Raw genomic sequence first — 15,980 nt, forward strand, 5'->3', positions numbered from 1 at the left:
CCACCAACTCAAACCACCAACTGACCGCAACTACACCAACGCTATCTACCGCTGATCACCACCACTGGTATTTCCCCAGACAATCACAAACATCCATGCCGACGGTGGGATTCGAACCCCCAGCAGTTGAATGAACTGCCCACGATGATTCTGCTGACTCCATGGAGGATGTAATAACAATAATAATAATAATAATATTTCATTTATCACATGACAGGTATCTTTAAGTCTCTTTTGTCTCTATTGAAACCTCTTCCAGTGATAATGGGAGAAGTTTAAATGGTGATAAATTGATTGAACAGGTGATTGGTTGTTTAATAGGTATTAGCAAGTATCAACACTATTGGTGTTTAACTAATATGCTATTGATATTGGGAGAGGTTTAACTAAGATATGATGATATGACATGATATGATTTAGGCCTATGTGGCTCTGTGGAAACGGCAGTTGCATCTATAGTGCTAAGCCATTTGAAGAAAGCTATTCCCAATTCAAATCTAACCACCAAATCCGAAAACTTTTTGCAGTACATGCAGAATGATTTGAATAAGTTGAAATTGTGGGCAAGTGGAAATGTCTGTCATTTCAATGTTAATAAATGTAAAGTCATGCACTTTGATGTGATTAAATAGGCAGTGAAGAATAATAGTGTCATTGGGGAAGTGGTTAGTTTGTTGCCCAGATATATTATTATTATTATTATTATTATTAAACAAGACCTCATGGAGTCAAAGACTCATCTAGGAGGTCCTTTTATCTCACACACATCTCATCATACCGCGCCTTAAACACATTCAAACTCCATGCAGACACCACACTCTCAGGCAAGGCATTCCAATCACTCACAACTCTGCACGAAAAAAACCTGCATCTCACTCCCCTACTCACACCCTCTTTATACAGTTTCCAGGGATGACCTCTGGTTCTCCCCTGATCTCCCACTATTCTCTGTAGAACTTTTCCACCATTGATCCTATAACAACCCCTTACCAACTTGTAGGTCTCTATCATATCTCCCCTCTTCCTTCTCTCCACTAGACTCTGCAAATTACATCTTTTCAATCTTTCCTCATACTCGACATTCCAGAGGTCAGAAACTACCTTAGTCAGTCGCCTTTGGACCCTTTCCAACATCTCTTCATCCTTCTGAAAACCAGGTGACCAAATCTGGGCACAATAGTCCATGTGTGGCCTAATCAAAGTCTTATACAATGGAGCAAGAATCTCTCTACTTCTACACGTCAGTGTCCTCTGCATCATTCCCAGAAGTCTTTGTGTTGTCTTCACAATTTTGGCGATGTGTCCCCTAAATTTTAGATCCTTATCCACTATAACCCCAAGATCTCTTATTTCCTCTACTTCCAACAATATATTCTCACCAAGCATAAATTCTGCATCCCATCTTTGTTTTCCAAATTTTAAAACCTTACATTTTGCAACATTGAACTCGCATCCCCATTTGCTTGCCCAATCACTCAATTTATTCAAGTCTTCTTGCAAGGCCACAACATCTTCACTATACTTTATGGTTCGTCCCAACTTTGCATCATCTGCAAACAACTGAATATCTCCATCCAAATCTTCGCCAATATCATTAATATACAAATTAAATAGTAATGGCCCTAAAACAGATCCCTGAGGCACTCCACTAGTGACTTTCCTTTTCCTGGATATTGCACCCCCATACACAACTTGTTGATACCTATCAGATAGCCAGTCTCCAATCCAATGCACTAATCTAATATCCAACCCCATCTGCTCTAGTTTGACTGTCAACCTATCATGAGGTACTCTATCAAAAGCTTTTGCGAAATCCAAGTATATTACTGTGTATCCTTCTCCTCTGTCCAAGGAAGCAGTCACTTTATTGTAATAAGTAAGTAGATTACTAAAACACGACCTCCCTTTAGCAAATCCATGCTGTCCATCAAAGATTATACCATTGTTGTCAACCCAACTCTGGATCCTAGTTCTCACAAGCTTCTCCAACAAACTTAACCACAACACCTGACACACAGATAGGCCTATAGTTTGATGCTTGAGTTCGATCACCTCCTTTATGAAGTGGCACAATCTTGCCCTCCTTCCACTCTTTAGGGACTTGACCAAGTGCAAGACTCGTATTAAAAAAATATGTCAAGGCAGGTGTCAACTCTCTGGCACATTCCTTCAGAATACGCGGTGATATATTATCAAGTCCCACAGCCTTATTTACATCTAGTTTACTCAACTCCCCAAACACCTCTTGCTCACTTACAGTCAGTCTCTCCTCCCCATCATCAACTGCTCTTAATCTCTCCATGAAGTCACATTCACAAGATTGAAAGATCTTTATGAACTGCTCATTAAGTATCTCCACCACACATTCTGCAACAGCTGTCTTTATACCATTTCCTCCAATCAATGTCATCCTTCCATAATCATTCTTTCTTTTGCTGGCTACATATCGAAAGAACTCCCTAGGATTCTTTTTAGCTTCATTAGCCAACTGCTGTTCATACCTCTCTTTAGCTACTCTCACCAACCAAGTCACCCTCCTTGCCTGGTCTTTGTAGACCTCATGAAATTGGTTACTTCCACTTCTCTTATGCTGCCTCCACATACTGATTCATATGTATTGTACTGATTCATTATTGTATATGACAGTAGTGAACTGAGAAGGGGAGTAATGACTGAAGACAAAATAGCTGAATTGTGTCACATGGAGAGTGTTTAATTTGTGAATGTATGGAATGAATTAGAAGGGGAGTTAGAATGGTTCAAAGCTGATGGAATGCACTTTATTGGGTTTGGTATTGGTCATTTGGAGTGATTGTTGTTTAATAAGAGTGCACAGGGTCCATATGAAATTAGTACCACTAAGAGGCACAGAGAGGTTGAGAAGCATGTTATGGAAGGAAGGAAAGAGGATGGAAGTGATTATTATTATTATTATTATTACATGACACCTCCAGGGAGTCCGAAGACTCACCGAGGGAGGGCATTTACTCTCGCTCTCTGTCTCCACCACTCAATCCACCAACTACAACAAACCCGAACTACAATCATCATCTACACTAATGCCACTACCCCCCACCATCCCTAGTATTTTCACAGACAATTACAAACATCCATGCCCACGGCAGGATTCAGACCTGCAGCCTTTTGTCTGGAGAGTGGATATGCTAACCACTTGTCCAACCAAGCAGAGCATAGTGATCCAGCAAAAAATGGGGATCATAAGAATATAATGAAAATCACAATCAGTATCAGGGAAATGGGGATAGTCAGAACGAAGAGAAAAGTGCACTATAGCAGAGAGAGAGAGAGAGAGAGTAAAGAGGGATTGTGTTGATGGGATGGCCTCAAAGAGTGGAGAATTGTAATGCTTGTATACTAATGTATGGAGTATCAGAAATAAAGGGGCTGAGTTTGTAGCATTGATTGAATCAGTATGCCCAAAGATAATTGGCTTAAGTGAAATTTGTTGACTGAGGATGATATACTGTCAGGACTTGAAATGGTAGGATATAGAATTTTCCAAAAGGATAGGAAAATCAAGAGAGAAGGGGGGGATATTGTTAATGGCAGCAGAGGAATTGTGTACTTCAAGAGTCAAAATGGAAAATAGTAGTACACGTGAGGATTTTGAAGCTGTTTGGTGTGAAGTTGAGATCAATAGAATAGCATATCTAATAGGATGCTGTTATAGGCCAGGGAACATGGAGAGCATTGATTGTGAAATGTTTAGACACATTAGTTGGGCAAGTAAAAGGAAGATGATCCTAATGGGTGATTTTAATTATAGGAATGTGGATTGGAAAAAAGAGAGTGTATAGTAACAAGGAGAATGAATTTGTTAGGTTTCTGCAGGATAACTATCTAAAGCAGCATGTGATGGAAGCAACACAAGGTTTATCGGTGTTAGATTTGGTGATATCCTCACAGGATGTGGTTGTGAATGAGATATCAATACTGCCACCTGTTGGTGAAAGTGATCATGAGGATTGGTTTGGAAGGTAGTCAAACAGAAAAAAATTGTTATCAAGAAGGTCTATATGAGGCGCTATAAGGTGGGTGATTATCATAAGCTCTGCAGTCAACTGGCATCAATACATTGGGTTTTTAATTGCATAGAAAAGATCTTGACAGTGCATGGGAAATGATAAGGTAGTTTCAAAAACAAGCAATGCATAACTGCATACCAAGAGTTAAGCAAATAAATAGAGTAGGAGTTAGATGGATGAATGGCAAAATCATGCAAGCAGTATTACAAAAGAAGTTGTTATGGAGGAAGTACAAGACAGTTTGCAGTGAACAAATGCATGAAGAATATAAAGTGCAGGCCAGAAAAGTGACAAGCATGGATAAAAAAGAAAAAGTAGAATATGAGAGGAGATTGGCCAGTCAGGTCAAAGCTAATCCAAGGGAATTTTTCTGCTATGTGGCAAGCAAGAGGAAAAATAATTATTGCAAGTTGATGCTAATGGATAGCTATGGTAGCAGAGTAATAGCAAATGATGTAGTGGAATTTTGATATAGTGGAATAAAGTGGAACACTTTATTAGAGTATATCATAGTGGCTTGAATGATACTGTACAACATGTAGAAGAAAGGTAAAAATTAATAGAATTAAAGATGAATGGATCAGAAGTGTATCAAGTGTTGCTTAGGTTAGATGTTAATAAGGCTGTAGGGATGGATTACATATCACCACATATTTATAAAGAATGTGCAAAAGAGTTCACCATACCCTTGTCCTGGTTATTTAATGAAAGTCTTGCAGTGGGTAAGGTTCCTAAAGTGTGGAAAGAAAGCAAAATAATACCTCTCGTCAAGCATGAGAACAGAAGTTTCCAGTTACAGACTGGTCTGTATATCTGCAGTTGTGACCAAAGTGTTCGGAAAATTGGTTAGAAATAGAATACAGGATTGGGTTGATGAACATCAGATTCTCTGTGATGGTCAGCATGGGTTTGTGAAGGGTAGGTCTTGTTTTAGCAATCTGCTTATGTTTTATGATAAGGTGACAAATGTGTTGGATAAGGGAGAATCACGTACAGTGATATTCTTGGACTTTGCAAAAGCATTTGATAGATTACCACATGATAAATTGGTGTACAAGCTGCAGAGGATAGGAATAGATAGTATATTGGTTAGATGGATTGGAGACTCTCTCTCTCTCTCTCTCTCTCTCTGAACAATACCAGCAAATTGTGTATGATGGGGCTGTGTCTCAGAAAAGGAAGGTGACCAGTGGCATACCTCAGGGTTCTGTTCTTGGATCCCTACTGTTTAACTTGTTTGTTAATGATATTTCATGTAGATTGACTGGAGATCTTCAAATGTTTGCTGTTTATGTAAATTTAGTTAGAATTATCAGGAGTAGTTCTGATGTTAATTCTCTACAGGAAGATTTGAATAGACTTTTAGCTTGGACAAATGAGTGGGGTGAAAGTTTCAATATTAATAAATGCAAAGTGTTACACTTTGGGATACAGCGATATAAGGCTACATACTGTATTGGTGGAGCTGTACTTCAGGAAGTGGATGAGATTCGTGATCTTGGTGTGATGGTGGACATGGACTGAGGGCACATTGCATGTGTTGCAAAGACTGCACATTGTATTGCTGCTATGATAAAAAGTACATTGACATGTAGGGATAAGGAGGTAATGGTGCATCTATATGAGGCATTGGTCAAACCGCCATGTGGACTTTTGTGCTCAGATTTGGTCACCTAGTTTTCATTGTGATGTGGAAAAACTTGAGAGTGTCCAAAGACGAATAACCAAAGTGATATCAGGACTCTGGAGTGTTGGTTATGAAGAGGCTTTGAAAGAATGTGGATTACAGAGGTTGACAGATAGGAGGAAAAGAGGAGATATGATAGAGACCTTCAAGTTAGTTAAGTTCTATCAGATTAATACAGAAGAAATTATAAAAAAGAGTGGATGTTAAGATGGGAAGAATGAGAGGCTATTCCTGGACGTTGTATAGAAATGTGATGAAGACGGAAGTGATGAGTAGATATTTTACGTGGATAATTGTTAGTGAGCGGAATGCATTGCCTTGAGTGCATTGTGAGTGCAGATAGTGTAAACAACTTCAAAGCTCATTATGATAAACATGTTGCTGGTTGAGTGGGGCTCCCACAATATCTATCATAATGAGCTTTGAAGTTATTTACACTACCTGCACTCACAAGGCAATGCATTCCACTCGCTAACAATTATCCACGTAAAAAATCTACTCCTCACTTCCTATTCTTTTCATGCTCTGATTTAGTTTTCTGCATAATACTCATTACTTTTCTGGGCTTTATATATTTCATAACTCCTCTCACTCTTATTCTCACAATATGCTTTCCACATCATCTTCTTGTGGTTCTCTCTTCACCACATCTCTATGCAACTTCCAGGAATGGCCTCTCATTCTTTCCATCTTAACATCCACTCTTTTTATAATTTCTTCTGTATTAATCTGAAAACCTAGATAGCTGGTGTGTAGTATATGGCCTCCTCCGATGAGTCCCTGACTCCTTGGAGATCTCTCTTAATGTTGTTGTTGTTCGTCATGTGGGATTCCCTCCAATTTTCCCCATCCGTTCCCCATCTGTCTCCAGTGAGGAACTGTATATCCGTGTGCATTCATGGGGCCGGTTTGCTTGTTCTGAGGGACGAAAATATCTCTCTTAATAATAATAATAATATGCAGTTGATTGTGGATGATGCAGAGTTTGAGAGAACTATGAAAAGTGGAATAGGTTGTTGTTTTGCTGGTGGAATTAAATTGCCTCTGTGAGCAGAGCTTCCAGTTTACTGTTGCAAAATATAAAGTTTCAAAATTTGGAAAGTGAGAATGGAATGTGTAATATAAAGTTGGGTATACCATGTAGGTGCAGAGGAAATTAGGGATTTGAATGATAGTGGATGAGAGAGGACCTGAAGCTTAAGGAATACATTGCTAAAATTGTGGTGATATTACAAACAGATAATGGCAGTGATGTGGAGGACTCTGACATGTAGAAGCAAGGTTGTTCTTTCCTTTGTATAAGGCTTTGATCAGGCTGCATATTGATTACTGTGGGCAGATTTGTTCACCTAGTTAGGGGATGAGGATATACTGAAAGGGTTCAGAAAATATAGACTAAGTGGTATCTGGACTCTTTAATACTGAGTATGAAAAAATATTGAAGGAACATCATGAGCAGTTCCTTGTGAATATGAGGATGGGGAAATAATTGAGACATATGTTAGTGAGGATTGTTGACAGATTAATGTGGAAGAGATTTCTCATAGAATGGGAGAAGACAGAAGTAGAACAAGAGGCCATCACTGTAAGCTGTATCAGGAGAATTTGAAGAGCAGTTTTTTTTTGAACGAAATGAAGTTGCTGTGGAATGCATTATATGAAAGTATAGTAAGTGTGGTAGCAATAAATGAGTTTAAGGTATGGTTTAATGAGTTTATGTGGCAGAGTAGGACCCCAGCAATGAGGGTTTTATTTTTGACTCAGTGAAAGTCTAATGATGATAATAATAATGTTAATAATACTACTGATAATTATTATAATTATTTTTTATTTTATTATTTGTGACATCTCCAAGGGTTCTGAAGACTCATTGCGGGAGGACACCTACTGTACACCTCTCCGTCTCCACTACTACACAGAACCTCCACTACCAATCACCTACATCAATGCCATCTACTGCCCACAACCACCACCACCACCACCACATTTTTTTGTCTGTAAATTGTGTGTGTTCTGAAGGGCCAATTTGTCTGTATGCAGGATGAAAATCCCGAGTTTCCGGGAGAAAAAACCCTGCTACCTCCGTTTGAGATCGGCTAACTCACCTTGAATTGAAAAAGCCCATATAACGATTCCTCCTATCATGACGAGAATCAAACTTAGGCCTTTTCTAATCGAAGGATGCAACGTACCGTCGTTCTTCCAATTGCACTACGGAGGCACTTTTTTTAAAATACTTATAATATTAAAATACTGTACTTAAAATAATAATCATGAAGAATAATTCTAATAATAATAATTATTATGAATACATTTATTTTTAGAATGATTCTATGATATGTTACAAGAAAGCTTGTCCAATATTACCATGTCCACCATCTAAGTTTGTACATTTGACTGGTGCATGTTGTCCGACATGTAGAGGTAAGTATAAAAAAGGATTAAATAGTGTATATTATATTTGGGAAAAATTATATAAAGATTTGGATATTGCTATTTTATCATCATGAGATTCCTGATATATGTATCCTCCAGGGATATAGTATTATTATTATTATTAAGAGAGACCTCCATGAAGTCAGGGACTCATTGAGGGATGCCGCATACTAAGTGCACCAGCTATTATACTTATTCTTGAATTCATCCACACTGCTTGCACATACAACACCCAATGGCAATCCATTCCAATCACACACCTATGAGAGAAAACTAGCCTCCACTCCTTAGCAGCATTCATACTCAGCTTCCAATGATGCCATCTTGTCCTTTCCCCATTCTCCATAAAATGAAAAAATTCATCAACTGAAATCCTGTATGACCCCTTCAGAAGTTTGTAAGTCTCAATCATATCACCCCTCTTTCTTCTGTTTGCTAATGTCTGCAGTCTACAAATTCTCAATCTGTCTTCATAATTAGTATTCCAGAATCCTGATATTATTTTTAGCACTCTCCTTTGCACTCTCTCCACTGTATCAGAATCACAATGGAAACCAGGAGACCAGATCTGCACACAATAGTCCAAGTGAGGTCTTATCAAAGCCTTGTAAAGAGGAAAAATGACATCCTTATCTTTACATGTTAAAGTTCATTTCAGCATTGCAATTATCTTTTGAGTTGTATTTGCAATTGTTGCTACATGACCCCTGACCTTCAACTTGCTATCTACTAACACTTCAAGATCCCTAGCCTGATCAGTTTCTTCCAGCATAATCCCACAAATATAATACGACATTGGATATCTAATCATGCCAAAGTGCATGACTTTACATTTACTGACATTGAGCTGACATCCATTTTCCCATGCCCATAATTATTATTATTGTTATTATTATTATTATTATTATTATTATTATTATTATTATTATTATTATTATTATTATTATTATTATCTGAGACCTCCAAAGAATCAAGAACTCATTGAGGGAGGCTATAAACCACTCAAACCAGCTGTCATACCTTCCCTTAAATTCATTCACACTAGATGCACTCACTACCCCTAAAGGCAATCTATTCCACTCACTCACTGCTCTGTGAGAGAAAAACCAAGAACTTACCCTTTTCTTGCAAACTTAACAAACTTAACTTCCATGGATGTCCCAATGGAAGTTAAATAATTTAACTTAAGTAATGAAATTTCATCAGACGATATCCTATAACATCCATTCAAAAGTTTATAGATCTCTATTATATCACCCCTCTTTCTCCTTTTAATCAGAGTATGTAATCCACATACTCGCAATCACTGCTCATAATCTAAAGTCCATAATCCGTATATAATCTTTGTAACTCTTCTTCTTCTTTGCACCCTTTCTGCAGCTTCTTTATCCCCTTGGAATCCAGGAGACCAAATCTGCCACAATAATCCAGGTGTGGTCTTATCAAAGCCTTATAAAAAGACAAAATGACTTCCTTATCCTTAGATGTCAAGGTTCACTTCAATATCACAATTATCCTCTAAGTTGTATTTGCAACTTTTGCTATGTGACCTTTGAACTTCAAATTCCTATCCACCAATATGCCAAAATCTCTTGCCTCCTCAGTTTCTTGTGCATAATTTTACACTTACTAACATTAAATTGATAGCCATTTTTGTTTGCCCAAATTTCCAGCCTATTTAAATCATTTTGTAAGTGCTGAATATCAGTAGCATCTCTGATTGCCCTGCCTATCTTTGCATCATTGGCACATCTGATATTAGACCCTGCCTGATGTCATTAATGTATAGATTGAACAATAATGGCCAAAGGACTGAACCCTGAGGTACACCAATGGTCATCTTAAATCTGGCAGATTCACACCCACTGTATACCACTTTTTGATATCAGTCTGTCAACCATCCCCTGATCCAAGTCAAAAGTTTATATTCCAATCCCATATTCTCCAGTTTATGCAACAGCCTTTCATGTGGTATCCTATCAAATACCTTATCAAAGTCCAACATTATCATAGTGTATCCATTTCCTTTATCCAACTCGGCTGTAACATTGTTATAAAATATGAGCAAATTGCTAAAACATGATCTTCCTTTAGTAAACCCATGCTGCTCCTTGCAGAGTATAGCTTGTTTGTCTACCTATTTCTGTATCCAAGTTCTTACCAACTTCTCTGATGTGTCAAACTACCAACCTATGCTGATAGGTTGGTAGTTTGGCACTACACTTGTACAGTGGAACTATCATACATTCCTTCTATTCCTGTGATATCATTCCTAAGCTGAGACTCAAGTTATACAAACATGTGAAAGGCCTAGCCAATTCAGCTGAACATTCCTTTAGCAAATGGGGTGATATTCCATCTGTCCCTATAGACAAATTCTCATTTGGGTTATGCAACAGCTCTTCAGTCTTATTTTCATGAACCTCCAACTCTTCATCCAATATAGCAGTAGTGCACAACGGATGTAACCTGGTTGACATATCTTAGCAAAGTGAGTACTCATTAATGAAACAATCTCATTAGCTTCTGACACTAGAGTACCATCTGCATTCAATCAAGTTATTCTTCCACATTCATTCTTTCTTTTGCTTGTGGCATAACAATGAATTTCTTTTGTATTACCTTTAGCTTGCATGGACAAGTTCTTTTCATGCTCTGATTTAGCTTTCTGTGTAATACTTATTACTTTTCTGGGCTTTATATATTTCATAACTCCTCTCACTCTTATTCTCACAATATGCTTTCCACATCATCTTCTTCTTCTTGTGGTTCTCTTGCTTATTAAGGTTACACATCCATTTCTTCTTGTGGTTCTCTTGCTTATTAAGGTTACACATCCAACCTATTTATTCTTCAACCACTAGGGATTTGAAGAATAAATTGCTTCATTTAAGCACTTTTTCAAAGATTCCCATGCATTGCTGACATTTTTTCCATTCAGTAACTGATACCATGGGACCAAAGATAGTATTCTCCTAAGTTGATCATAATTTCCAGCTTTGTAGTTCAACATGTAACCTGTTCTAATCAGAGCATCAGTACAATTAGATACTTCCCAAGAAATTCAGCATGATCCCAGTCACCACCTGGTGGTAAAATAGCCATATTCTTAGCAGGGACCCCCCCCCCCCTTTCTAATACTATGAGTAAATCCAACACTTTTGGGTATGCTGCTTGAGAAAGTTGTCTTGCAACAATTCAATAAATTCCACTTCTTTCTTATCATGAGATTTCTCATCTACCCAATCAATGTTTGAAAAATTAAGTCACCCATAATGATCGCTCATTTTGTAACCATAAGGCTAAATTGGCAATGCATTATCTTCATCCCCTGCAACTAAGCCACCAGGTCTGTAGCAACACACCACCATATATTTCATTTTGTTGACCTCCACTTCACACCAGATAGATGCAAACTCACTGCTACAGGAAAAATTGTTATCATCATTGTTTTCTTGCATTTCTACCCTAACTGGACTTAAATCATGTGATATCATTAGTAGTACTTCTCCTTCCTCGCCTATCTCTTCTGTCATTCCAAAAAATAGTATACCCATTACACTCGATCCTAGTTACTAAATCTGATTCTGATAGCCAAGTTTCACTAATGCCAACGATCTTAGACCACATCATATTTAATAAAGCAACGAACTAATCCCCTTTGTTTGTGATGCTCCTGGCATTTGTGTACAGACATAACAAATTACCATACAACAGTTGTGACTATTGTAGCCTGCTGCTTATAATTTTCAAAGCAGACATCATCCTTGTGCACACAGTATTCCTTCCATATCATCCATTTCTTATGGATCACTGGCTTAATAAATTTACACATCCTTTTGACTCTTACCTATTTATTTTTCAAACTCTCGGGACACATTCTGATATTGCACCATTTAAGTATTTTTTAAATGTTTTCCATGCAGCCAATACCATTCCACTAAATTCAGTATACTCCTCGGTTGTTCATAATTTCCTACTTTGTAGTTCAGCATGTAACCTTTTCTGAATGGAGCATTCATAAACTTAGTCACTTCCCAAGTGAATACTGCATGATCATTGCACCAACTGGAGACAGAATAGTTACATCTTTAACTGAAATGCCCTCTGACGCTATAATCAAATCTAACACTCTATGACCTCAAGTTGACATCAAGGAAGGATGACATTGATAGGAGAAAATGGTATAAAAAAAATTTGTTGAAGAATGTGTGGTGGAGATACTTAATGAGCAATTCTTAAAGGTCTTTCAATCTTGAGAATGTGACTTCATGGAGAGATTGAGCACAGTAGATGATGGTGAGGAGAGATGACTGTAAGTGAGCACGAGGTGTATGGGGAGTTGAGTAAACTAGATGTTAATAAGGCTGTGAGACTTGATAATATATTGTCACGTATTCTGAAGGAATGGGCCAGGGAGTTGACTTGTCTTGACATATTTTTTTAATACGAGTCTTGTACTCGGTTAAGTCCCTAAGGAGTGGAAGGAGGGCAAGATTGTGCCACTTCATAAAGGAGGTGATCGAACTTCAAGCATCAAATTATAGGCTTATCTGTGTGTCAGGTGTTCTGGTTAAGTTGTTGGAGAAGCTTTTGAGAACTAGGATCCAGAGTTGGGTTGACAACAATGGTATTATCTTTGATGGACAGCATGAATTTGCTGAAGGGAGGTCATGTTTTAGTAATCTACTTACTTCTTACAATAAAGTGACTGCTTCCTTGGACAGAGAAGAAGGATACACAGTAATATACTTGGATTTTGCAAAGGCTTTTGATAGAGTACCTCATGATAGGTTGACAGTCAAACTAGAGCAGATGGGGTTGGATATTAGATTAGTGCATTGGATTGGAGACTGGTTATCTGATAGGTATCAACAAGTTGTGTATGGGGGAGCGATATCCAGGAAAAGGAAAGTCACTAGTGGAGTGCCTCAGGAGTCTGTTTTAGGTCCATTACTGTTTAACTTGTATATTAACGATATAGGTGAAGATTTGGATGGAGATATTCAGTTGTTTGCAGATGATGCAAAGTTGGGACGAACCATGAAGAGTAGTGAAGATATTGTGGCCTTACAAGAAGACTTGAATAAATTGAGTGATTGGGCACGGAAATGGATATGTGAGTTCAATGTTGCAAAATGTAAGATTTTAAAATTTGGAAAACAAAGGTGGGATGCAGAATTTATGCTTAGTGAGGATATATTGTTGGAGGTGGAAGAAATAAGAGATCTGGGAGTGATAGTGGATAAGGATCTGAAATTTAGGGGACACAGCCAAAATTGTGAAGACAACACAAAGGCTTCTGGGAATGATGCAGAGGACATTGACTTGTAGAAGTAGGGAGATTCTTGTTCCATTGTATAAGGCTTTGATTAGGCTACACACGGACTATTTTGCCCAGATTTGGTCACCTGATTTTCAGAGGGATGAAGAGAAGTTGGAAAGGGTCCAAAGGCGATTGACTAAGGTAGTTTCTGACCTCTGGAATGTTGAGTATGAGGAAAGATTGAGAAGATGTAATTTGCAGTCTGGTGGAGAGAAGGAAGAGGGGAGATATGATAGAGACCTACAAGTTGGTAAGGGGTCGTTATAGGATCAATGCTGGAGAGGTTCTACAGAAAATAGTGGGAGATCAGGGGAGAACCAGAGGTCATCCCTGGAAACTGTATAAAGAGGGTGTGAGTAGAGGAGTGAGAGGCAGGTTTTTTCGTGCAGAGTTGTGAATAATTGGAATGCCTTGCCTGAGAGTGTGGTGTCTGAAAGGAGTTTGAATGTTTTCAAGGCACAGTATGATGAGCTGTGTGTGTGTGTGTGTGTGTGTGTGTGTGTGTGTGTGTGTGTGTGTGTGTGTGTGTGTGTGTGTGTGTGTGTGTGTGTGTGTGTGTGTGAGAGAGAGAGAGAGATAAAAGGACCTCCCAGATGAGTCTTTGACTCCATGAGGTCTTGGGGTAATAATAATAATAATAATAATAAGTTTCTTCTGTCACATGCTGCTTGAGGAAGTTGTCCTGCAATAGCTCAATAAATTGTTTCATTCTTCTCATGAGATTTTACTACTACCAATCAATATTTGGAGAATTATAGTCTCCCATTATGATTACTCTTTTCACACCCATCATCTCTATTTGGTGATGCATTTCTTCATCACTTGCAACTGATCCAGGTCTGTAACAACATCCCACTATGTAATTGATCTTGTTAGATTCCATCTCACACCAGATGGCTTCAAATTCTGAAATATTGTTACTAGTACTTATAATCATAGTTCTAACACTAACTGGATTCAAGTCATTCGATATCATTAGCAGCATGCCCCTCCTCTGCTATCCTGTCTATCTAGTACCCTTTACACTTGATACCAGTTAGTATGTCTGATTCTGATAGGCAGGACTTACTAATGCCTACAATCTGAAGTCCCAACATATTGACCAAGGCAACAAACTCTACCCCTTTGTTTCTGATACTCCCAGCATTCGTATATAGATAATAAGCTGCCTGCATGTGGTTTTGTATACTCTTATTTTGTATACTCTGCAATCTGCATGACACAGTTGGACAATTTGCAGATCTCTATTCTTCTCTAGTGTCTTAGACATATTAGACATCTTTGCACGCATTTGATGGATCTGAATCAGTCAAATATAAAGTTGAAGTTGTTGTCTCATCGTAATCATTTCCATCATAGTGCCTATTCCCATCATTAGCGCAATTATATAACATTGTCGCTCTTACACTTATGTTCTCACCATTCCTCCCATTATAATTTAGTTTTCCTGATTCTCTGTGTTAGGTCTCATACCAGTTATTAGTTTTTCAAGACTCCTGATATCAAACAGGCCATCCCTCTTATACAAATCCAATCTTCTCTCAAACTCATTCCACACATCCAAAAACTTGTATCCATTCCTTCTACACAGGCTATGCATTGAATCGTTTGGCATCATAGCTCTTCTTCTTAATTCATTTTTATCATATCAAGGTAATATATGTTAAAGATACCAAGCAACTCGTGGTAAAGGTCTTTACCACGAGTTGCCTCAGACTTGCACTATGTGCATGTGCAAACTTGACTTACTCGTCTGTTTGCTTACTTGGGAAAAAAATATTAAAATCTAGCTTATAAAATTGCTTGGTATCTTTAACATAGTATACCCAAGTTAAAAAACTTTCTTCAAGGTAATATACTTACTATTTTAACTTTCTCTCTCTTCACTCTCACCTCTTCCAACAACCCTTTCATTTCTCTCTCATACTGAATTTATTAGTAGTTAATTCATTAGTACCTACTACAGTTACAATCTTGTTTACTTTTCTTTTCTGTTTTTGAATTGCATGTGCTATATTTTTAATTTTCACTCCTGGAAAACTTGACATTACAACCCACTCGTCAACAGCATGTTTTATGATACCAAATAACATCCTTCTTTTTATAAGCAACATTACCTGCCTGATTTTCATTACTTACTGACTTTACCTGATTCTATGCTTTGTTGTTTCTTATTTTGCTGCTTAATTTCCTCCCTATGTTCATTTAAATGCTTCTCGACTTTCTGTAATTCCTTCACTGTGTCTCTGATAATCTGCTTTAATTTGCAGAACACTATGATAATGCTATGTGAAAAGTTTACATTATCACTGACTTCCTTTCAGGACTCAAATATTGTTAGATCATTTATTTTGGTCTTCTTATCCATCCACCTAGATCTTGATCTTCCTTGTGGGTCTTTTTCTTGATATTCTGGCATCAGACAGTTTTGCTAACCTTTCCTTCTGAAATTAGCTCCTCTCACACACTTCTGAATGCTATTAAT

At 37.8% G+C, this 15,980-nt stretch overlaps 1 protein-coding gene across 4 annotated transcripts in view; it reads left to right on the plus strand.

The window, feature by feature from the left end:
* LOC150109505 (BMP-binding endothelial regulator protein-like) overlaps positions 1 to 15,980 on the plus strand; it is a 356,022-nt gene that overhangs the window by 135,482 nt on the left and 204,560 nt on the right. For all 4 annotated transcript variants that reach the window (XM_090408745.1, XM_090408720.1, XM_090408731.1 and 1 more), the window contains exon 7: positions 8,058 to 8,157. In XM_090408745.1, the coding sequence (XP_090264871.1) occupies positions 8,058 to 8,157 (100 nt within the window). The remainder of the gene's footprint in view (positions 1 to 8,057; positions 8,158 to 15,980) is intronic.

This window comes from Typopeltis vanoorti, chromosome 2, assembly GCF_054136105.1.
Source record: "Typopeltis vanoorti isolate ZY-2024b chromosome 2, IOZ_Tvanoo_1.0, whole genome shotgun sequence".
NCBI lineage: Eukaryota > Metazoa > Arthropoda > Arachnida > Uropygi > Thelyphonidae > Typopeltis > Typopeltis vanoorti.